Raw genomic sequence first — 23,555 nt, forward strand, 5'->3', positions numbered from 1 at the left:
CTGCTGTAACCATGATAAACATGATCTAACAGTCTCACACCCATCACACAAGTTGTTCAAGTACATTTACCAAAGTCAAAATAAGCAAAACATGGGTGGTAAAAATCAATGTGTTCATAACTTTCTTCAGCTGCAGGAAACGCCGCATTTCAATATATTTTCTCCCAGTAGCAAAACAGCTAAGAGCTGTGGATAGTTTTGTCGTGAATGTACGACTATGGTGTGGTTGCAACACTTATGCTGACGACTGTTTATAATTCTTTGTGTCAAGCAGTTTTTTGCCACACATGGCACAAATTGCTTTCTTGTAAGCGCATGCCTGGCAGTAGTGTGACCCTACTTGATGCACAGTTTGTCGACATATTCTGCAAGACACAAACTTAGCAGTATATGGATTAAATCTTGACTTATTACCACTAATTGCTTTATTCTCACCAACTTTGCGACCACCACTTTCAACAGTATTTCTCGCTCCTGATTTCCATGGATCTGGTGTCACAACACGTCCGAGCTTTTTTTCACACTTTTCGCAAACCATTGTCACACTAAATAGGAATGTATCTACTTTTGTAGATGCAGGAAATAAGAATAAACAAAAAGTGACATTGTACGTGTGACGTGCAGCTGAACGTCTCCACAAAACGTCTGTAGTCGCTTTCCAAATCGGAGCCCACCACGACTTTGTCGATTTCGCGACAATTCTCTCCTTGCCTTTTAGCTTCAACGAGTTCCTCACAATTCAAAACAACCATACGACACGGTTTTTTTTTATCGTCATAGTTCACACTTCACAGATGTACATAAGCGACAATGTACGTCTTTGGTCAAGGTAGCCAAATACGTTTTTCACACAGAACAGGTTGGCGTCAACTGCAGGATGGCAATTGTAATGGGACCTGTTGACTAATGGTGGTTTTACATTAATGTAAAATCTCGTCTTAACAGTGTAGACACTTTGCTTTTTTAATTATACTACTTTGTTCTTTTTTATACATTCGTAGTAGGAAGATTAATAACGTATAAAATTACATACTGAGGAAGATTGAAGCATAACTGCATAAGCCATAAAGGCCCGTCCACACGCAACGATCGGTCTGCGCACATCACATCTGCGCAGACAGATCGTTGCGTGTGGACAGAAGATTTGCACCAACCTGAGATATGTGCAAACCTGGAAGTTGGAGTTGAAGGTTTGAGCGAAACCTCTCAAATCTGTGCGTTCAAATCACATCTGCGCAGACAAGTTGGAGCGTGTGGAGAGGGGATCGCCGCAAATCTGGCGCGAAACAGCTGTTTGCTCAGTCTAGTGTTTGTATTTATGCGCACAGGGCATTAAAATGACTGATACTCGTCAGTTTTCTCGAGAGTTTGTAAGTGAATTAATTGAAATATATAGAAACCACCCTCGTTTGTGGAAGATTAAAAGTAAAGAATATAGTGACCGAAACAAAAAGACAGCAGCATACAATGCTCTAATTGCAAAATTGCGGGCAGTTGACGCCTCGGCAAACAGAGAAACAGTAATAAAAAAAATTCGTTGCGAACTGTTTACCGAAAAGAGTTATCCAAAGTTCAGAAATCTAGAAGATCTGGTGTTGGAGTAGATCTGCTTGGCTTTCTTAATAACCAAGAAACGTCAAGACCAAGCAGGAGTATTACCTGTAACTTGACAGACTTAATTTACTTGACTTGCCTTCATCAACTCATCCTTCAGGACAGCGTAAATAGCTTCACATGTGTTGGGTATTATTTCACTCAACGCTTATTTCGATATTGCTGTTGAAAATTCCAAATCCTTGTAGGTCCTTCCTGTTGCTAGGGATCTTAATGTTACCGCCAGCCGTTCATGAGGAGAAATTGCCCTTCTCATACAAGTATTTTTTCTCATAATATGAGAAGTTACAAGCTTTAAGAGATAATTATAAGTTTCGACATCCATCCGCAAATAATTTCGCCAGTCGTTAGGTTCGCCCTGCAACTCTCGCAGCAAATTTACGTGAGAAAACTGCTTTCGCTTTAGCAGCCACTGTCTACACCATTTTGACCGCTTTCTCTGTTTCCTACGGTTGGTCTGAATGTTTTTTGCAACACAAGTTGCGAACACAGACCACAACATAACTTCCTCCATTTCCATATTTCAAAATAACTGAATTAAATGTTTGACGTTTACGGGGAGCGTAGTCGCTTGCCACTGATATTTCTTTTCTACACTGACAGATGGCGGGCGAGTAGTAGATTGGGGTTTGTGTCGTGTGAACACACCACATTTGCAGCGATCTTTTGCATGTACAGACATCTGCGCCGATGTCTGCGCAGACAGATCGTTGCGTGTGGACCGGGCTTAAGATTCAAGAGATATATAGCATTCCTGGTGCATAGCATTAGGACTAGCACAACCACGCAAAATCCGGTGTCACCAATAACTCAGAAAATAACGCAAATAGAAAATACTGATGAAAGACTTCATGAAATATGAAGAGAGAAGGAAAAATACTTACTAACAAAAAAATGGGATAGGATTCGAGGAACTTACGACGATTATTCTGACGAAATTTCGAACAACGGCTATGAAGTACAATAACATCTCTGACTGAGCATATGTGCTGTGATTTCGTGTATGAAAATCAGGGCTCTTCGTAAATATAAAGTATCATATTTAGAGAATTTAGTTCTTATTGCATACATTATAATCCTGTAAAGTAATTGACTATTTCATTGTCTGGTTTGAATGGTATACAATATTGTATGAATTTAGTATCGAATATAGGCCCTATGTGTCGCAGGCTCTGAAGTTTTCATCGTCTAGAGTTCATTGAAAGTTAATATTACTTTGTTCTGTTTGAAGTTACTTAATAACAGTGAACACGAACTGCGGCTGGGCAGTGTTGGGAAGGAAGTGGACAGCTGAAAGGAGGGAAGGGTAACGAAAAATGGGAAGTGCCACCTGGAAACAGAGGGCACAGAAAGATAACATCGGCTGAAATGTTTGGCGTTGACGCAAAACCTAGATTTATCCCACCATCTCAGTTACATAAGGAAGAGCCACTAATGGATGTAGGTGTAAACAAGGGGCTACAGAGTTTTAAAGGAAGTCATTGATTTCAGAGAAACGAGGAAAGAGGAGAAAAGTCCTGCTGTGATGTAATAATCATGGAAGACGTGTGGACCAATGTTACAGGAATAATTAAGAAACAAATCACAGAATTCTTCAGGCCAAGTGTATGTCTTAACTGTAGTATAGTGAAAGGGTACAGTACCGCCCGACATTGAAAATAGGTACAACATACTTCATTATTTTTGTCAGAACAACACATTTTTTTTGTAAAATAACTCAATTTCAATTAATACAGCGGAGCCGGATACCAGTGAGGGAAAGAATGACAATTTATTTATTAAATTGATCACATGTGCACTCCCACAAAATAAATCCCTACATCCAGTTTGGTGAGATCTGTGAAATGAATGAATGTATGGTCGTCTGCTAACCGCAGATAGTGAACGTGAATATATGATCATCTTTGAGACGATCCTATGGCCACCTTTGGTGGGACCAAAGAGATGAAATTTACCTGAGCTTTGAGCGCCTGAAATGTGGCTGACCAATATGGTAGCAAGGTGCTCCCCTACTTTGACAGAGGTGCGAGAGAACCTGAAGAACGGCCATGTTTCAGCACTCTGCCGCTGGATCTTGTGCTGTTAAGACCTGTCTTAGGTGTGCTCTGTAATGACAAAAGAGTGGAGACATGGTATGCATGTGGAATATTTAAGAGTAGTTTGAAATAATAATTTCTCTATTTCAGGAACTTTTGTGGGGAGAATTAAATGTCAGGCAGGTAATATTAATGGGATCGTAGTAATCTTCAGAAGTGACCAACGGTCAAAATGAAACCATGTGTAGCAATAAGTTGAAATACTTCCGTGTGCTTAAGTTAAGCTGAATTACTAGCGTGTGTACTATAAGTTGAAATATTTAAGAAATATCGTGTGCAGGACTTGAAATTAGAGGCGAGTACTTCCACATGGTGAGTACTGGGTGAGTCTCAATCTGTGTTTGAGACAAAGGATAAAGAGAAGTACTCGTCCATGGTATCAGTTGAGGACTCGTGTGCGTGATGAATATGTTCTTAATATTACTTTGCGAGATATGTTTCCGTGTGGCGCTTGTTTCAAACTATAATACTCTGAGAGAGAAACAAGGTGAGTCAGCCGCCTACCCAGCAACGCCACTTGGCTTGCAATGCACAGGAAGACGTGCATATATCTCCAGAGTTCATACTAGGAAAGTAGAATTACGAAGTGGGGCAGTGTCGTGTGAAACTGGGATAAATATTAATTGAAGTGGGAAAGCTGAAAGTGATAATGTTGTGACTATTCCCTGTGTTGTATTTCATGTTGTAGTGTGGTGTATGTCATGTAATTTAAGTATATGTGGTTTGCATGGGAGAGTAGCAAGGTAGTTTCAGAGGTAGTGGGTTATGCGTGTTCCTTTTGTACTGCTCGGTCTGGAGGAAAGTTTCGTGATGATGATTGTGAGAGTCGAAGTGTGAGAAATAAAAAAAAGATCCACCATCCTATCCAGAAAGTGCACGGTAGCGTTAAATAATTACGAGACCATAAGATAGAGAATCACCAATGTAAAGCCATGCCCACTGGGCGGAATTTCTCATGTGTTATTGTTGTAGGTTACAGAATTTGTGTGTTTAGGTTATAGAATTTATCGGAATAAATAAGATAGTGAAAAGAAAAAGATTGGTGGCCTTTTCCTTCGAATTGTATGTTGTCATGATATCCAGAATTTATAATGTGTGCGCCACTCATATTCAGTGCGATGGCCACGTGTTGATAAAAGCCGTTAAATAAAAAAAGAAAATGTGGTATTGCCAGTGCGTAGTGAACAGTCAGAGTTCTGTAAATTACTGATAGTCAGATGCTTGTTTCCGTTGCATATTATTCATATAGGAGGATAACTAGTAACTTAATTGTGAGTACGAGAGTTCATGTTACTCGATAAATAAGAATGAATCCACTCGCTTGGCAGACCACTCATCTTGCAGGCCTGACTGCTTGATGCCACAGTATGAGCAAGGCATGTGGGTGCCTCTCATAATTTCGACCCTGCCAGGATATTTTGTTGTAGGGTTTGCAGTTAAGATTTTTTTTTTTTGGTGGAATATATTGTGAGAGCGCTAAGAAGTAAATTTTTTTTTGTTCGCAGTTTCTTTCTGGATTGGTGAGGATCTTTTATTTTTTTTGTAATTAATTGCTATATTGTCCAATGCTGGAAGATCGTTGCATAATTTTTTTGCGTAATGTCCGTAGTAACTAGGTCGCAGTCGAAAAGTGTAGTCTCCATGGAGAATAGTGATTCTGGGGTGAACGTAGCAGTGCAGCAGGAAGTAGGTGTCGACCTTGGGTTAATGAGCGAGAACGGCAAACACTCGGAAGGGGCTGAATTGTTCAGCAGACCGCTTCTAGGTGATCCTTTATGCGGCGGGCTTTGTCCACAAACGGGGGCTTTTCCCGACGACGCGGGCGAGCCGGGACTAGGTCAGGTATGCAGTGAAAGTGAAGCTACCCTTAGTGAAGCTATGGTTTCTCAGGCGAACGAGGTGAGCGCACCGAAAGTAGCAAATGACAATGTGCTACTGCAGTTTTTACAGAGGATGGATAGAGATAATAAGGAAAGATTAGAAGCGATGGATAAAGATAATAAGGAGAGAGATAGAGATAATAAGGAAAGATTGGAGGCAAATAAGAAAAGATTGGAAGCGATGGATAAAGATAATAAGGAGAGAGATAGAGATAATAAGGAAAGATTGGAGGCAAATAAGGAAAGATTGGAAGCGATGGATAGAGATAATAAGGAGAGAGATAGGGGGACTAATCAAAGATTGGAAGCAAATACGGAAAGATTGGAGGCAATGGATAAGGGAAATAAAGAGGCAATGAGGAAGCTACACACAGTTATCGATGAGCGTCTGTCCGCAGTTAATAATCGGTTAGATGAGGGGGAGAAGAATCTGGATGCGTTGAAGCAAGTATGTGATGCCGTGAAAGAAAAAACCAATAATCTGGAGGGACGAATAAGTGCAATAGAGAGCGATATTACAGAACGTAGGGACGTGTTGCCGGATGAGCGAATCAGAGAGATAGTGGAGGACTTACTTGCAGATAAACAAGGGGCATTAGACAGCGTGGAAGCTCAAGTCATCCGGCAGGAATTGGCGCTAAATAAACACAGAGATGAAGTTGCGGAGGTAGTGGTCAGAATAAATACGATTAACGCAGAAGTAGAAAAGATCAGTATAAGAGGCGAAACAGGCTCTGACAGTACGCAGCGAGTGGTTTATGCCGACCAGGAGGAGATACAATCACTATTACAGTTTAAAGAGGCACAATTAGAAACAAATAGGAAACATAGGGAAGAACTAGCACAGTTGCAATTAGCGTGCAGAAGCGAAGGTGAAACACCACTAGGTAGATTGCAGAGGGAGAGTGAGATAAATTCAAAAAACGAAAATAGGCAGAAAGAGGAAGACGAACTCAGAGAGTTAGAAGAACGGTTGTGTCGGATAAAACAGGTGGCAAACCCAACTGGGTATAGTCCAAGGTCGGAAAACATAAATGCGGAAGAAGAATGTAGGAGGCACTTCGTGTCGGTACAAACGTACACTTGTTTTCCGGATCCTGATAATTACCAACATCCATGCCTGTGGCTGTCTCAATTTCAAGATTCATTACCTTCATCGTGGGGACCGTTCCTCAAAATGAAGTTTGTGTGTAACCATTTGAGGGACGAGGCTAGAGCGAAAATGCAGGAAGTTATTAAAGACTGTAGTAGCTACAAGATATTTTGTGACAAGTTTTTAAATGAATTCTGGTCGAAAAGTAAGCAGGACCAGGTTAAGCAAAGCATATTGATGATGCCAAATTGTAACGAAGGTGGTATAAGAGATCCAGTGTCGTGCTATGAGGAAATGCTGAGACGAAATAGGTATTTGGATGTGCCATACGAAACTGGGGAGCTTATTAGGATCTGTATAACGAAGTTGCCAGTGAGATTGCGCAGAGATATAGTGATAGCAGGCAGAGGCTTAGACGATTCTGCGTCTTTCAGCACTAGTTACAAGAATTGGGTAATGAGAGCAACATTGTGAACGGAGACACGACTCATAGGTCAGACAGTGTCAGGGATAGGAATGGCAGAAACTATCAGAATGACAGGAGAGCATGGAATCCTGGCATTTCATTCTTGTCATAATGGATTGATGGATAGGAGAAACTAATCCACCATATCAGCCCTTAGCATCTTGCCTTAAAACGCATGCCGATAGCACTGAGAATTGTCTAGGTAGGAGACATACTCTACTGATACGTAGGAATGCAAATACCATACTTCTGATCAGAGAATAAAACACCAGTAACGGCATCTGTTAGGCTGGTCTCTCAGAGCAAAATTTGCAAATTTTTATTTCGAACACTAAAGTAAAAGGACTGTTTCCTCAAAACAAACCAGTTGCCAAAAAAAATGTTATGTAATAATGCCAATGAGTCCAGTTTAATTAGTGCGATTTGACTATTGCAGGTACTTAACACGTTATGTAAAAGGTCAATATTGTGATCGAAGTTTTTAGATTAGATGCCATCTGATCTATAGTATGTCATTGTTGTGGTGACAGTTATAATGATGTGCTGTGTATGTTTGTTCGGAATCTGGTGTTAGGGAAAGAGGCCACTAGCACCCAAAGTTTCTAACACTTGGGCTGTCCCATCTCTCCCAGCTTGTATACTCTCTGCACACATTTAATTTTCATGTAAGCTCATATTCCTAACTAGCAAATTCTTTACTATGTATAGTGGACCATTCAGAGTGAGGCGGATTGCCCATGAAAATGCTGTACTGATTGAGATGATCAAGGGAAAACGATCGCATGGGCTTCATCACATTTCTAACATCAAATTATGGAAAAGTTAAGGATAGATCGAAAGTAGGCAATTTATGGTAGATAGTCAGTGTATTTATTTGTGGTGTGTAACGTTGTGCAGTGTCAAATCGAACATAACAATTTTCAGGCGGGATGTCAGGAAGTATGACGGAATAGACTGGTCGAATGAGTCATGAACAGGAGTCGACAGAGTGGTGTATGTACGTATTTTTTTGTCATATGAATAAGAATCAAGCAGAAATGACGTGATGATTAATGAGTGGATAAAGATGGCAGATAGAGAAGCGACGTGATAAATAGTAGTTGATAAAGGTGATATTTAAGGAGAGAAGCGACGTGAAGCAGTGTGATTAATAAAGAGAGATTCGACATGATGAAACAGTGGTAAATAAAGGTGAGTAGAATTAATAATGTGGAGATGTCTTAGATGTATGTTACAGAGAGGCCTGTGTATGCTGCAATCGAGATTGATGCGAATGGCGAAGGAAGACCAGGAAATGATGGAGTAATGGACGGATGGAGAGCCGAAATACGAATGAAGAGATGAGGACAACTGCACAACGTGAAGGGACATAAAGGGAGTATGAGATTCAGGCGGTGAACGTTGTGGAATACTGACGTAAGATGTAATGTAAGTGTAAATCTAATTCTTACCACAACATTTGCAACATGAAAAAAAGTAATTTTTGTTGTTGTTGTTGAAGCCTGGTGCCAGTATAACTATTCAAAACGGTACCAAGAATGTGTACAGTTATTTTGCAGGATGAATAATTTGTGTATTTTTTGTTCTTAGATGAAATGTCGCAATTCTAAAGTGATATTTAGCAGGATGAATAGTCGGTAAAGTGAATGCGGAGGTAAGCCGATGGAGAGAGGTGCCAGAGTGAAAGGACGAATTCGGAGACTGAAATGTTATCTCCGAAACAGCTTCATGTGTTATGTGGTTGAGTATAAGGGAGCAAAGGTATGGTATGTTGTCGTGAGTGTGGTGGTGTTAAGGCTAGCTGACTTCTAGACCTATTCTGTTAGTGTATTAATGGATTGAATGAGAAGGAAAATGTGATGTCTGGTGAGTGAGAGTCGTAGAGTAGTGTGATCAATGCACACACTCCTGTAAAGGGGATGCTACCGATCCATAACTAAAACATTATTGTGCTTTGTTGTTTGATTTGGATGAACCTCGATGGAAGGTCAGGATCTGACATCATGTAGATGGTTCATACATGTCCTAGAAATTTTGTTATATATAATAAAAAGGTAAAATATATAAAGAGATACTAATTTCAGTCTGTCACATTCACAAAGGTGCATTGTATGTTGTAGATTTAGAGTCATCAGTTTCTAAAATGTTTATTGTGTTAGGGTGTTAAAGTAGTTTACTATTTAATAACATGTGGTAGGTAATTGTGATCTGTGTAGATTATTTCTTATTTTTTTGTTAGAACACTTTCAAGGGGTTTTTATTTCAGTCTGTCACATGCACAAAGGTTCATTGTACATTGTGGTTTTAGAATCAACAGTTTATAATATTTTTGCTGCGATAGGATGTTAGAGTAGTCTACTATTTGATATTGTAATTATGAGCTGTATAGATTGTTTCTTATTCCTTTTTTTTTGACACTTTCATGTTTTGTATGAGGGACGACAGGTACAATCAATAGTACAAGTGTGGGCGGTATATAGAAAAGGGATAAATGTTGATGTTGTATGTGTAGAAAACTAGGGTGTATGATTTTACGTTTCTTGGAACAAAGATTCATTTATTACCAATGTATCTAATAGATCATACATGTAATCAATGAGTATTTAAATACTGTAAGAATATCCTTTTGTCTGTAATGTTGCGAGATGCACGGAAGGGTCTGACTGATTGGGTGTCGTATCTCTGAGGGGCTACACAGAACGCGTCCGTACCACGTAAGACAAGCTGACGTCGGCATGGGAGAGGCGACAGAGCTGCGGCACTCCCCACTCCACTGCTGGTTGGGGTACACTCCACGCGCCCGCTACAGCAGGTCAACGGCCTGGGGCGACACGCACGTACCACTGGCCATTCATAAGTTCCGCCACCCTTATGACTGGGGAAAGTATCCCGCGGAGGCAACAGCGTGTGGTTTCTTCCGCTCAATTGCTCGCGCGGCGGCGCCACGGCAGAATGAACTATGTGCGGCAGAGCCCGGCGGGCATTTTTTACCAGCAACTATTAATTAGTACTGGACTGTGGAGCCGTGAAACAAGATGACTGCTCGTATGTCTCCATAAGGTGTAAAGTGCAGGACTGGTGTGTCCACATTGTGAGTGGTGGAAAAGATTTTGTCTTTAGCAGACATGACGATTGTTTTGTTTTGTCTTGACCACTGAACGGTGGGATCCATAAACTTTTGGCAGTGACTTGTTAAGTGTGCTTTCTGAATTGCATGTGGGACGCTTGGTATACTTAAAGAGGACAGTTGTCGTTTGGTGACTAATTATTGTATGAACGCAAGACATTTGCATTTGTAGTAGGAGACATTTCTTTAATTGGTGCGGGAATAAGTGCTGTTTGTTGGAACTTACGACCTTTAATTACACCATGAACTGAAAGTACAGAACCGTGGGTAATAGTAGTTGTAGGGCCATTTCTGGACGACCAGATTCATGTGGATGGTACTCTGAGAGTGACTATGACATTTGTGTTTAATGTGAGATACAGTTTACTGTTCCGTGCATGTTCAAAATGCCGATTTGAGTGACCTAAAAACTTTCGTCCGGGTAACCATGGGAGAGCTTTGACACCGAGACAGTGTTTCTAGGGAACCTGTCAGCAACTTTTTTGACCCCAAGAAAATCACAGAATGAAATGATTCTGTGTGACTTACAAGATAGGGAATAATGTATTTGTACTTGTAATTGTGTAATTTTTTTATATGTTCCATTCCTGAAGGGACAGCAAGTGTAATTGTATTTCAGTAACATTTGTGTTTAGAATAGTTAGTGTTTTTTTGTTTGTTCTGGGTTATCAAGTTCACGTAGCATGTTTATTAGAATATTTGGTACAATGATGCTTTAATTATTAGCCAGTGGCGTAATACTAACGTAGCGGCTCTTGTTGCATTGGTCAGTAAGGTTGTCACAGGGGACAAGAGTTTGCATTGCACAACAAATATCGGAATTAACTGATGCATTTTGATGTCATGGACAGTAATGATCTTGTTGGTGTGTTGACTGAAGCCACTCATTTGCATTATCACAGTGGTGATATTTCACATTAAAGTGTAACGAAGGCTAGTCGAAATGCAAGTTCTTGTCGTCTAAATGTGTAACAACAGAGAAATGAGCAGTAGAGTAAGATACGAGAGCTACTGATGGATTCAAGCACTTATTGCTAACTATTTACTGCGTGTATTGATCAAAGTTGATGGACTGACTAGCTCAGCAGCAGGTATTTGTACTGGTGGACAAGGATAAGGTTAAACTCACAGTCGAGTAGTGGTGGCAATTGCTTAAGTGATGATAGTTAATGAGGTATGACATGATGTCTTAGATGAACTATATTACGTAACCAGTTTGTAACTTGTGGTATATTTCATTGTTTTTCTTCTCAGTTTTATTTCTCTGTAGGTTTGATGTATATTTTAGAGTAATGGTATGGAGCCTGACAATATACATGGAACTAGTGTAAGCACGTTTTTTCTTTTGTTGGTTTTGTTTTGTATTTAATGTCGGTTTACTTGTTCTGTGTTTGGACGGTGAGCTATTTAAAATTTCATGAGTGCAATTAGTATTTTTTTTATTTGTCATAGAATTAGTGAAGTTTGGATTACTCATAAAAATAACGAAGATCCCAGTAACTAAGAAAATTTTTATCTCAACATTATTTTTTATTTGTATGATGTAATGCTTTATTTGTCATGTGGATTGTTGTAAATTTGTATGTGTACGTTACTCCGGATTGTGGAGAGTACAATAATGCAACAACTGTGACACTAATTTGGTAAAGTAACAGCAGTTGGTTGTCTATTTGAGGTCACCAGGGGCTAAGGTCTCCTCCTGGTTATTTTGATGACTTGCTAGGTTTGTTCTAATACAGCTTTCTTAAAAAAATGTTCGGAACTACCCTCACATTGCAAGGATAGTACCGTGCCATTTTTTTCTGCATGGGTAGCCGGTGGTGAAAGGGTACAGTACCGCCCGACATTGAAAATAGGTACAACATACTTCATTATTTTTGTCAGAACAACACATTTTTTGTAAAATAACTCAATTTCAATTAATACATTGGAGCCGGATACCAGTGTGGGAAAGAATGGCAATTTATTTATTTAATTGATCACATGTGCACTCCCACAAAATAAATCCCTACATCCAGTTTGGTGAGATCTGTGAAATGAATGAATGTATGGTCGTCTGCTAACTGCAGATAGTGAATGCGAATATATGATCATCTTTGAGACGATCCTTTGGCACATTTGGTGGGACCAAAGAGATGAAATTTACCTGAGCTTTTAGCGCCTGAAATGTGGCTGACCAATATGGTAGCAAGGTGCTCCCCTACTTTGACAGAGGTGCGAGAGAACCTGAAGAACGGCCATGTTTCAGCACTCTGCCGCTGGATCTTGTGCTGTTAAGACCTGTCTTAGGTGTGCTCTGTAATGACAAAAGAGTGGAGACATGGTATGCATGTGGAATATTTAAGAGTAGTTTGAAATAATAATTTCTCTATTTCAGGAACTTTTGTGGGGAGAATTAAATGTCAGGAAGGTAATATTAATGGGATCGTAGCAATCTTCGGAAGTGACCAACGGTCACAATGAAACCACATGTAGCAATAAGTTGAAATACTTCCGTGTGCTTAAGTTAAGCTGAATTACTAGCGTGTGTACTATAAGTTGAAATATTTAAGAAATAGCGTGTGCAGGACTTGAAATTAGAGGCGAGTACTTCCACGTGGTGAGTACTGGGTGAGTCTCAATCTGTGTTTGAGACAAAGGATAAAGAGAAGTACTCGTCCATGATATCAGTTGAGGACTCGTGTGTGTGATGAATATGTTCTTAATATTACTTTGCGAGATATGTTTCCGTGTGACGCTTGTTTCAAACTATAATACTCTGAGAGAGAAACAAGGTGAGTCAGCCGTCTATCCAGCAACGCCACTTGGCTTGCAATGCACAGGAAGACGTGCATATATCTCCAGAGTTCATACTAGGAAAGTAGAATTACGAAGTGGGGCAGTGTTGTGTGAAACTGGGATAAATATTAATTGAAGTGGGAAAGCTGAAAGTGATAATGTTGTGACTATTCCCTGTGTTGTATTTCATGTTGTAGTGTGGTGTATGTCATGTAATTTAAGTATATGTGGTTTGCATGGGAGAGTAGCAAGGTAGTTTCAGAGGTAGTGGGTTATGCGTGTTCCTTTTGTACTGCTCGGTCTGGAGGAAAGTTTCGTGATGATGATTGTGAGAGTCGAAGTGTGAGAAATAAGAAAAAGATCCACCATCCTATCCAGAAAGTGCACGGTAGCGTTAAATAATTACGAGACCATAAGATAGAGAATCACCAATGTAAAGCCATGCTCACTGGGCGGAATTTCTCATGTGTTATTGTTGTAGGTTATAGAATTTGTGTGTTTAGGTGATAGAATTTATCGGAATAAATAAGATAGTGAAAAGAAAAAAATTGGTGGCCTTTTCCTTCGAATTGTATGTTGTCATGATATCCAGAATTTATAATGTGTGCGCCACTCATATTCAGTGCGATGGCCACGTGTTGATAAAAGCCGTTAAATAAAAAAAAAATAAGATGTGGTATTGCCAGTGCATAGTGAACAGTCAGAGTTCTGTAAATTACTGATAGTCAGATGTGCGTTTCCGTTGCGTATTATTCGTACAGGAGGATAATTTGTAACTTAATTGTGAGTACGAGAGTTCATGTTACTCGATAAATAAGAATGAATCCACTCGCTTGGCAGACCACTCATCTTGCAGGCCTGACTGCTTGATGCCACAGTATGAGCAAGGCATGTGGTTGCCTCTCAATAGGAATAAGGTTCTTTCAGCAAATATTTTGGAAAGGAGGAATAATTTGTGATAGCATGAGCCTTGCAGTCTGAGGCGCCTTGCCATTGGTTCATGCGGCTCCTCACATTGGAGGTTTGAGTCCTCCCTTGGGCATGGGTCTGTGAATGTTGCCCATAGTGTAAGTTAGTTTATGTTAGATTAAGTAGTGTGTAGGTTTAGGGACCGATGACCTCTGTAGTTTGGTCCCATAAAACCTTACCACAAATTTCCGAATTTGTGACAGCATGTGGTGGCAAGAGAAATTATTGAATGAGATCATCGATAATGTATTGATAGTGACATAGTGCACCTAGCTTCAGTACCAAACTATTAAATGTTGAGTTTGTTCCTGTTTCGAGGCATCATGGTCGGCCTCAGTTGAACAGCTCAGTTTGGTCAACAACTGTTTTTATAGGTTACAGCTGTCAAATACAGATTTGATTTCTATTGATATAGCTGGCAAATGGGGTTTTACAACTCATAACATATAAATCAATAGGAAAAGAAATAGCAGAAAGGCTGAGTTGAGTAGAATCTTTGCAGTGGGATATAGATGTTAGTAAGAGAATCTCGAAAGTCACAGGTTTGCCAATAGAATTTTTTCTGAAGTAAACTCAGATATCACAACATATGTATTAAAATATGTAAACGAAAATAAAAATGAAGGCCTGAAACATGTAACAATAGAAAGTTAAATTCACTGCACTAAAGTATTAGAAGATGAGCTTATAGTTTGTTTAGATGAGCTGCAGCCTACAAATCTTGTCAATGTAATCTGTATTTCCAACATAATTTAATTAATGAAATAGCAATGGTGATTATGTACATGGACATAACTTAGCGTCCAGTAAAAGTAAACACGGTAAGATGACACACTGAATCATTGTTACACATATTAACTATACTACCTGAAAAAATAGTGAAGCACCAAAAAGCCATGGTCGTATGTCAATGTAATTTTGTCTACATACAAACTAGCAGTGGGTATGTAAATGATCAGATCTGTAATTCTCTGTGACACATAGAACTGCCACCAGACAGCATATATGTTGTTCATGTCTAATGTTGTTACCATGTCTGATAGGGCACATAAGAGATGTGAATCATCTCATATGTTGAGTGATTATGGAGCTGTTGTGTATGCATATGAGACAGTGTTATCAGCTCCTAACAGAGTTTGAAAGGGGCCTCATTGTGGGTCTCCTCTGGTTCAGCTGCTAGAATGGCGCAGATAAATTTGTGGGGCATTTAGAGGTGCCAGTGTCCCCATACTAGGCTGCAAGAACAAGTAATCGATTCCTTGAAATATTCTGTGGCATCCCACACCATTAGTCAGACAGTAGCAGCAGTCAGACTAGATAATTACGTCTCATGCGTAGGTTTCCATTAACACCACAACAGAAAAGGCTATGTTTGGGGTTGTGTGGTGATAAGGTAGCATGGACTGCTCATGAATGGCATCGTGTTGTGTACAGCTCTGAGTTACAGTTTTACACTAGTCCAGATGACCATCATTGGCCACTGTGGTGGTGACATGGGGAAAGGTCCCAGTATTCCAATGCTATAGATAGGCTCTGCAGTGTTATTATTAGTGTTGTGTTGTGGGAAACCATTGGGTATGATTTCAGGTCATGGCTGGTACTGACTGAGGAAAATTTGACAGTACAACATTATGTCTCAGTCAAACTGTATCCTCTCGTGTTACCATTCATGTGACAGTATTGTTGTGTCATTTTTCAATAGGACAATGCTCTTCCGTGCATGACATGTCTCTATATGAACTATCTGCTTGATACTGAAGTCCTTCTGTGGCCAGCAAGATCCCCAGATCTGTCCCTGATAAGAAAGTGTACAAGCAACTTCGATGTCAACCCTGGCCCAATGGTAGTACCTGGATACCAAGAACCCCTTATGACAGTGGTAGGCCAACATGCCTCAGGAGAGGAAACAAAGGCTTTATGACACCCTTCCCAGTTGCATCAATGTGCGCATCCAGGCTAAAGAATTTGCAGCATCATACTGCCAAGTTTTTTTGTAAATATTACCCGACACTGTAATAATTAAAATAATATCACATACCCTCTCAACCCGTAAACTTTTATTTTATTTCCTCCTCCCCTTCTGGGTACTTTGTCAGACAGTGTACATCCAATGATACAAGAATGTGCATCACTTGAAATCAAGCATCTTATGAGTCCTGTATAAGTAAAGATCTGTCCATACTCTTTGAAATTACATAATGTAATGTGAGCCAGAAAGTAGAGTACTACCTAATATCATTAGCCCACATTCACTGAAAATTGTTAGAAAACCACATCTAGAACTTTCTGTGATTTTATTTACCGGACACTTTTAGTTATTTGAATAAATGTTGCATTTAGGTTTAGTATATTAAACCTACTATTTAGTATAGGATGTTGTTCAAAGTACTATGACTGTTCAAAAGTGCCTTTGTATTATGACTCTTCATTTAGTTAGTAATACCACCAAAACTTTCCAGGCTTCGGCTTGATAGTACTCACAGAATTTCACTTATTTATAGCACTAACCAATTAAAGGCTGATTCACACTAACCATCACATCACATCACGTCACATTATGTCAAAACATTCCACAATGCATTTCAAATGGCGGTATTTACACAGGACGTCAAGATTTCTCGAGATACGTTGTTTTCGCCTTCTAACATCAGAAGCTATTTTCGCTATGCTCACTCATGTTATGGTAGTGAATTTCGTGCTTTTGTGTCTTTTTAACCTTTATTTCATTCATTCATTCATTTTCATTCATTTCATTGTTGCCCTTATGGACAGTGTTTGAACTCGAAAATCACATGATGACACAATTTTCACTTCTTTCCTCTCTTCCTCTTCTCTTCCCAAAATCTCTTCATCCTTTGGCTGTGCTCCTGTTTCCTTTGCTCTGTCCATAATGTTCCTGTCTTCTTTCTCTCCTTTACAATAAATTTTGCACTCCTAACTTTGTTTCTGAAGTATTTCCTGTCTCCTATCATTTGCCTGTTGATCCCTATCTGCCTTAAGTCTTCGTCTATTTCATGATAACAATTTGTTTTCTTGCTTGAGCTGTTTACTACATCAAAAATTTTCTTTGTAAGTCGGTTGTTGTCCATTCTCTGTATGTGCCCATAGAAAGTTAATCTGCGTTTTCTGATCGCGTCTGTTAGTCTGTCAGTGTGCTGGTACAGCTCTTTGGTAGGTCGCTTCATCCATATGCCATCTCTGTGAATTGGTCCAAATATTTTTCTGAGAATTTTGCGTTCTATTTTTTCTGTGTCTATGATGCCTGATGCTCCAATTGTGGTTGTTTCTGACGTGTACAATGCTTCTGGTAATACAACTGTTTTGTAGTGCCTAAGTTTGGCCTGCCTCGATATGCTTTTCTTATTATAATGTGACCATGTGAGTTTGTATGCCTTCTGGAGTTTCTTCGTTCGTTCCATGTTAGCCGCCTTGTTTGATCCTCCCATTTGTATGTACTCCCCTAAATACTTAAATTTTTCGACTCTTTCTACGGATCCATATACAGTATGCATGGTGTGTACATTGTTGGTCTGTCGTTCCATATATTGTGTCTTCTCGTAAGATACCTGCAGACCTGTTTTGGCAGCTATTTCATGCAAGCATTCCAGTGCTTCCTTTGCCTCCTGTGTATTATTGCTGAGTATGGCTATATCATCTGCAAATGCCAGACATTTTATGATTGTTTTGGTTTCACGTGTTCTTCCCAGCTGTATTCCTTTAACTTGTTCCTCCCACTGCTTGATAATTTTGTCTAACACCATGTTGAACAGGATTGGTGAGAGCCCGTCTCCTTGTCGGACACCTGTGTGTATGTGGAAGGGTTCCGAAATTTCTCCCATGAACTTAATCTTGGAGGTAGTGTCTGTAAGCGTCTGTTGTATAAGTGTCCTGGTTTTTCTGTCGATACCATATTCTTCCAGTACGTCAAAGAGTGTCTGTCTGTCTATGGAATCATATGCTTTTTTAAAGTCCACAAAGGTAACTACAGTGTTTCTTGCCTGTCTGACTTTCAAAAGTGTTCTCAAGTTCCAGATCTGTTCGATGCATGATCTCCCTTTTCTGAAGCCCGCCTGGTATTCCCCAATTTGCAGATCTGCTTGTGGTTCTAGTCTGTTTAATAGCACCTTAGAGAAAATTTTGTATGTAACTGGTACTAGCGAAATGCCTCTGCAATTGTTTGGATCTGACTTATCACCCTTTTTATGTAACGGATGGATCAATGCACATTTCCATTCCTCTGGCACTTTCTCTGTGATCCAAATTTCGGAGATAATCTTATGGATTTTTTTGGTGATGTTTTCATCTTGGAGTTTCCAGATCTCGGCGATAATACCATCTTCTCCGGCAGCTCTGTTATTTTTCATTTGTTTTATGATTTCCTCTATCTCTTCTATTGTGGGTGGATCAGAATCGGCACTAGATGTGGTCTTTTGGAATGTTAATTTTCCTGTAGGTTTTTTGCAATTAAGAAGTTTATCAAAGTAATGTTTGAGAATTTTACAGTTTTCTTTTGTGTTTGTTTCCAGGGATCCATCTGTTCTTCGGAAGCAGAGGCTAGGGGGTTGATAGCCCTTAATATTTTCTTTGAAAGTTCTGTAAAAATTTCTTGTGTTATTTCTTTTGAAATCTTCCTCAATTTCTTTTAGTCTGTTATTGTCATATGCTCGTTTTTCCCTTCTGATTTCCTTCGATGCTAGTTTCTGAACTTCGTGAAATTCTTTCCATGTTTCTGAATTTCTGTAGCTACTGAACTTGTCCCATGCTTGCTTTCTTCTCTCAATGGCTTCATCACAATTTGCGTTCCACCACCTATGTTTGCGTTTTCTAGGTGGTTGTCCCCAGCACATAGTCTTCTGAACTGCCTTCGCCAGATCTGTCCATGTGTCTATTGAATGCCTATTAATTTCTTCAACGATTTTATCCCTGTTTATCTTCAAGTATTCCGGATCAGGTTTGACTATTTTGTTTTGCGCTGTCTGTTTCAGTCTTGGGATTGGCCTAATCTTAACTTGTAGCAAATAATGATCAGACTCGAAGACTCCTTTACGTGTTCTGACATTTAGAATTTCCCGCGAATTTTTCTTGGATATGGCCACATGATCAATCTGAAATTCTCCCCACACTGTGTTGGGTGCTTTCCATGTTGTAAGTTTTCGTCTTGGTTTTTGAAATTGTGTTGACATGATTTTGAGGTTAAAGTTTTGACAATATTTTATGAGGTGTTCCCCATTTCTGTTCGTGCGAATATGTGCTGAGTATGGGCCTGTTATTTCTCTGAATTTTCTCTCCTTACCAAGCTGCGCATTGAAATCACCCATTAAAATTTTCACATGTCTTTCTGGTACGTTGTTAGTTACTTCCTCCATGTCTTCCCAGAAGTCTTCAATTTCTTGTGGCTCCTTTCTGTTATGGTCATTTGTAGGTGCATGTGCGTTGATAATTGTGTATGCTTTATTACCTGATTTGAAGGACAGTGTCGAGATACGTTCTGATATTGAATTGACGTCCATGATGTTATCCATGACTGATTTGTGTACTGCAAACCCTGTACCAAACAATAATGGTGTTCCTCTTCTGACCGCAGGTTTACCTTTGTAAATCCTGTAATGTTCTGTGTCGAAATGGTTTTCATCTACGAAGCGCGTCTCTTGAATGGCAAGAATTTTGATGTGAAATTTATCTAGCATGTCTGTCAGTTGTTTTAGTTTTCCAAGTTTGAACAGAGTGTTTGCATTGAGAGTGCCAAGGTAGTGCTTGCGAAGAGGTTTTGAGAAGCTCCGACTCTTCTCCTCATGATGTTCCTGGTCCCCCAGAATCCGATGACCAAGAAAGTCCAGTCCGTTGACTGGGGCCTGGGGTAGCGGATTTCTTTCCATTTGTTCCATCATGATTACTTCAAGTTGAAGTTGGTTGTGGTGACCTTTAACAAGATCACGGTAATTGCAGACTTGATTGTTGAGATCAAGCCATATTTCACTGCCGCACCAACTAGGTAAACAGACGCAGACCTTTATTTCATTATTGCGCTTTGTTTTTGTGGCAAATAGCAGAAGTTCCATGATGAATCCATTGAGTTTTCTTCCACAAACGAGATCACATACATGAAAGCAAAAATTCATTTAGGTTTTGCGATAGCAGAACACACTTTACATAAATAATAACATTATTTGATGAAACAGTTTTCATTAACTAATATTTGAAATGAAGAAAATCAGCCACAATGAAGAAGAAAAATAAAACTGTTCATGACGTTGTTAGTTATATGAGTATAAAAAACGTAATGGATAAGGTAAACAGGCTCCATTTGTTCCCTTGTAAATATTTTTGATGTGTTTGTATGTACATATTTTCGTTAGCAAATAAATGTCGATGTTTTGATATGTTGTTGCCTCTCTCAGCCCTTTACAACAGAAAACCGATCAAGAACATACGCTATGAAGTTTACTTTGGCCGTTAATAAATTTTATTGGAGCTAGTTTCTGAATTGCGATACTATATTCCGACTTTTTGAATCAAGGTGGAAACTTATAACCTCACTTTCACCATTCGGTACTGGGCTAAGTGAGCTGATGTGATTTGATGCGACGTGGCAGACAATGTGAATACACCATGACTTGACAGTACTGTGACATGATTTGACATGACGGCCAATGTGAACTGCCCTTAACCTTGTTCATGGCACCACTCACAGGTGGCAACAAACATTTGATTTCCAATATTTGGGAATATTATTGACCAAATTTAAAAATAAAAATGCTGTCATAATCTACTCATAAAAAAGTTAAAATATCAAGTTAAAGGTTTAACACAATAAGGGAAGTATTACAATTAGACACTGTGTATATGTCTCAAGGCGACATAGCTCACTAAGTGGAAATTACCCCTACTATATTCATCTGTTTTTTGAGAATGAGAGCACTTAGTGACGTCCAACAAAGTCGAAACATTATTTAAAACTGCTTCAGTACTTGACGGGTGTCACATGGAATAATATTGTGAAAGCTACACAATATTTCAACGAGATTAGTAAATTAATATGAACACTGGCAAGAATTTAAGACTTATAAAAGACGAAATTCTTAAATATGGTTATAATCTGTAACGATTCAAGAAAAATGATAGAGAAAATCCAAGTATATCAAAATAATCATTGCAATGTGATGCTGCTAATAATAGGAAAACCAGAATTTTATCAATAAAAAATATGAAAGTTATACATCACAGCGAAACTAAAAATATTTCTACGAACATTTCAAATATTAAATATTAATCAATGTAGTTGAGCAATATCAACCATATGTTAGATAATAGCAGGGCACCATATCTATTATCACAGAAATCAAAACCACAATACATTCTCTATTTCCTGCATACTGAGTGTGTTAAGTATTTTGTTATGTAATTGTGTCAAACCAGAAGAGACGTCGAAATGCACACACCTAATGAAGCAGTATGGCGTTTCTTGTATAGATTGTTTCATTTGTTCAAACATAATTGTTGTGATTTTATTACAAGCGCTTGTGCATTGGATACATGTGTATTTATTCAAGCCAAATCGTTTATTTGAAGAATATTGTGTTTACTGTCATTGGAAACATCAATAAGTAGGCTTTTATTTAAAATATATGACTGGTTAATAGGCTTTTTAGTCCCAAAATTTGGTACATTTTGTGCATTTTATGACTTTTAAGAATGTTGTACTCAGGTCCTCATTGGTGGGAGCAGTCAGTCACTGGAGCATGCCGGGAAGTGGAAGTGCTCTTGGGCACAAGGGAGAAGTGAGAAGAAAAGTTTTGTATGGGCCACCAGAGGAGACAGTGAAAGGAGTCTACTGTGGTACACTCACATATGGCACCCGAATGCTGTAATGATACTAATATAAACTAAAATGAAACTATTATATTATAAATGATATATGTCTATGTTGGGCTCTATAAAGCAGACCGCTGACAGTGCACGACCGCAGAGCCAAAGATACTGCTTCGGGTCTGAGATTGTAGTGTTGGAGTAAGAGAGTACTTGGTGCACAGCAATGGGTAGCTGTCTGTGAGCGAAAGAGGATTGAGTAAGCAGTTTTTCCGGTGTGCTCAGTGTAGCCACCAAGTGTTAGATTATAGTGTAGAAATTATGAGTGCACATATTACTGGAAATACAAATGTGTAAGCAGAAGTCTTCTCATAAGGAAAGTAAATATGTTAAATATTTATAACTTTGTATTTGCCAGTGCGTTAGTGCAGACAAGGTGGCTGATAATTGGCAGTTGTTGAGTAACCCTAGAATATACATAAACAGATTTGATGTAAAAGTTAGTTACATACTTCACTTTTGCAATGTTTCTAAGATTGGTTAACACATCTATACGTAATTTGATGATTTGTCTTCATGCTTTTTTAATGAGCTTAGATAATACTTGCTGTATAAATCTCATTGTTTGCGACTCATTAGTAAAAAGAATGTTAGTTTTCTGAGTAATGTAATTTCAATTGTCGGATGTTTTGGAAAGCCTAACTTAACTTCGAATGAAATTTGACTACTGAAAAAGGTCAGTGATAGTATTTTATCTAAATTTGTATTGCCTCCCTGTCCAAGTCATATATTCATCAAAGTCATTGAATTTTTCTTAAATGTTTTCATTTATCAGCCAAAAGAATTTCATACATACATTAATCTTTGTTCCATAGATCATGAATATGACACTTTGTAATGATGTGGAACGTGTCACTTTAACAAAGTTTTCTTTACACAAAATAATTAATTAATTAATTTTTTCAGTTACTACTTCACATTTAAGAATTCATCTATTGAATAGAAGGAGTTGTCATTCAGAAATTCTTTTAATTTGCTTTTAAATGTTGGTTGGCTATCTGTCAGACTTTTAATACTATTCGGCAACTGCCCAAAGATATTTGTGGCAGCATAATTCACCCTTTCCTTTGCTAAAGTGAGACTTAATCTCGAATAGTGAAGATCATTCTTTCTTCTAGTGTTGCAACTATGCACTTCGCTGTTACTTTTGAGTTGGGATGGATTATTAATGACAAATTTCATAAGAGAATATATGTATTATGAAGATACTGTGAATATCCTGAGTTCCTTAAATAAATGTCTGCAAGGTGATCTTGGGTGGGGTCCAGCTATTATTCTGATTACACTTTTTGTGCAATGAATATTTTCTCTCTTAGTGACGAACTGCCCTAAAATATGATGCCATATAAAAGCAGTGAAAGAAAATAGGCATAGTAGCCTAATTTACTGATATGTTTATCACCAAAATTGGTAATAACCCTAATAGCATAAGTAGCTGAACCCATCTGTTTCATCAGATCATCGATGTGTTTCTTCCAATTAAATTTCTCATCAATTAACACAACCAGAAATTTTGAGTATTCTGTCCTTTACTTTAACAAAGTTTTCTTTGCACAAAATAATTAATTAATTAATTTTTTCAGTTACTACTTCACATTTAAGTATTCATCTATTGAATAGAAGGAGTTGTCATTCAGAAATTCTTTTAATTTGCTTTTAAATGTTG

General features: G+C 38.7%; 1 protein-coding gene across 1 annotated transcript; it reads right to left on the minus strand.

Annotated features, from left to right (window-relative positions):
• Window positions 1–235: 235 nt before the first annotated feature.
• LOC126260732 (cysteine-rich PDZ-binding protein) lies at window positions 236–538 on the minus strand. The gene has a single exon (XM_049958069.1). The coding sequence runs from the start codon at window positions 536–538 to the stop codon at window positions 236–238; it is 303 nt and encodes a 100-aa protein (XP_049814026.1).
• Window positions 539–23,555: the final 23,017 nt, after the last annotated feature.

The sequence above is a fragment of the Schistocerca nitens genome, chromosome 5 (assembly GCF_023898315.1).
Source record: "Schistocerca nitens isolate TAMUIC-IGC-003100 chromosome 5, iqSchNite1.1, whole genome shotgun sequence".
NCBI classification, from domain to species: domain Eukaryota; kingdom Metazoa; phylum Arthropoda; class Insecta; order Orthoptera; family Acrididae; genus Schistocerca; species Schistocerca nitens.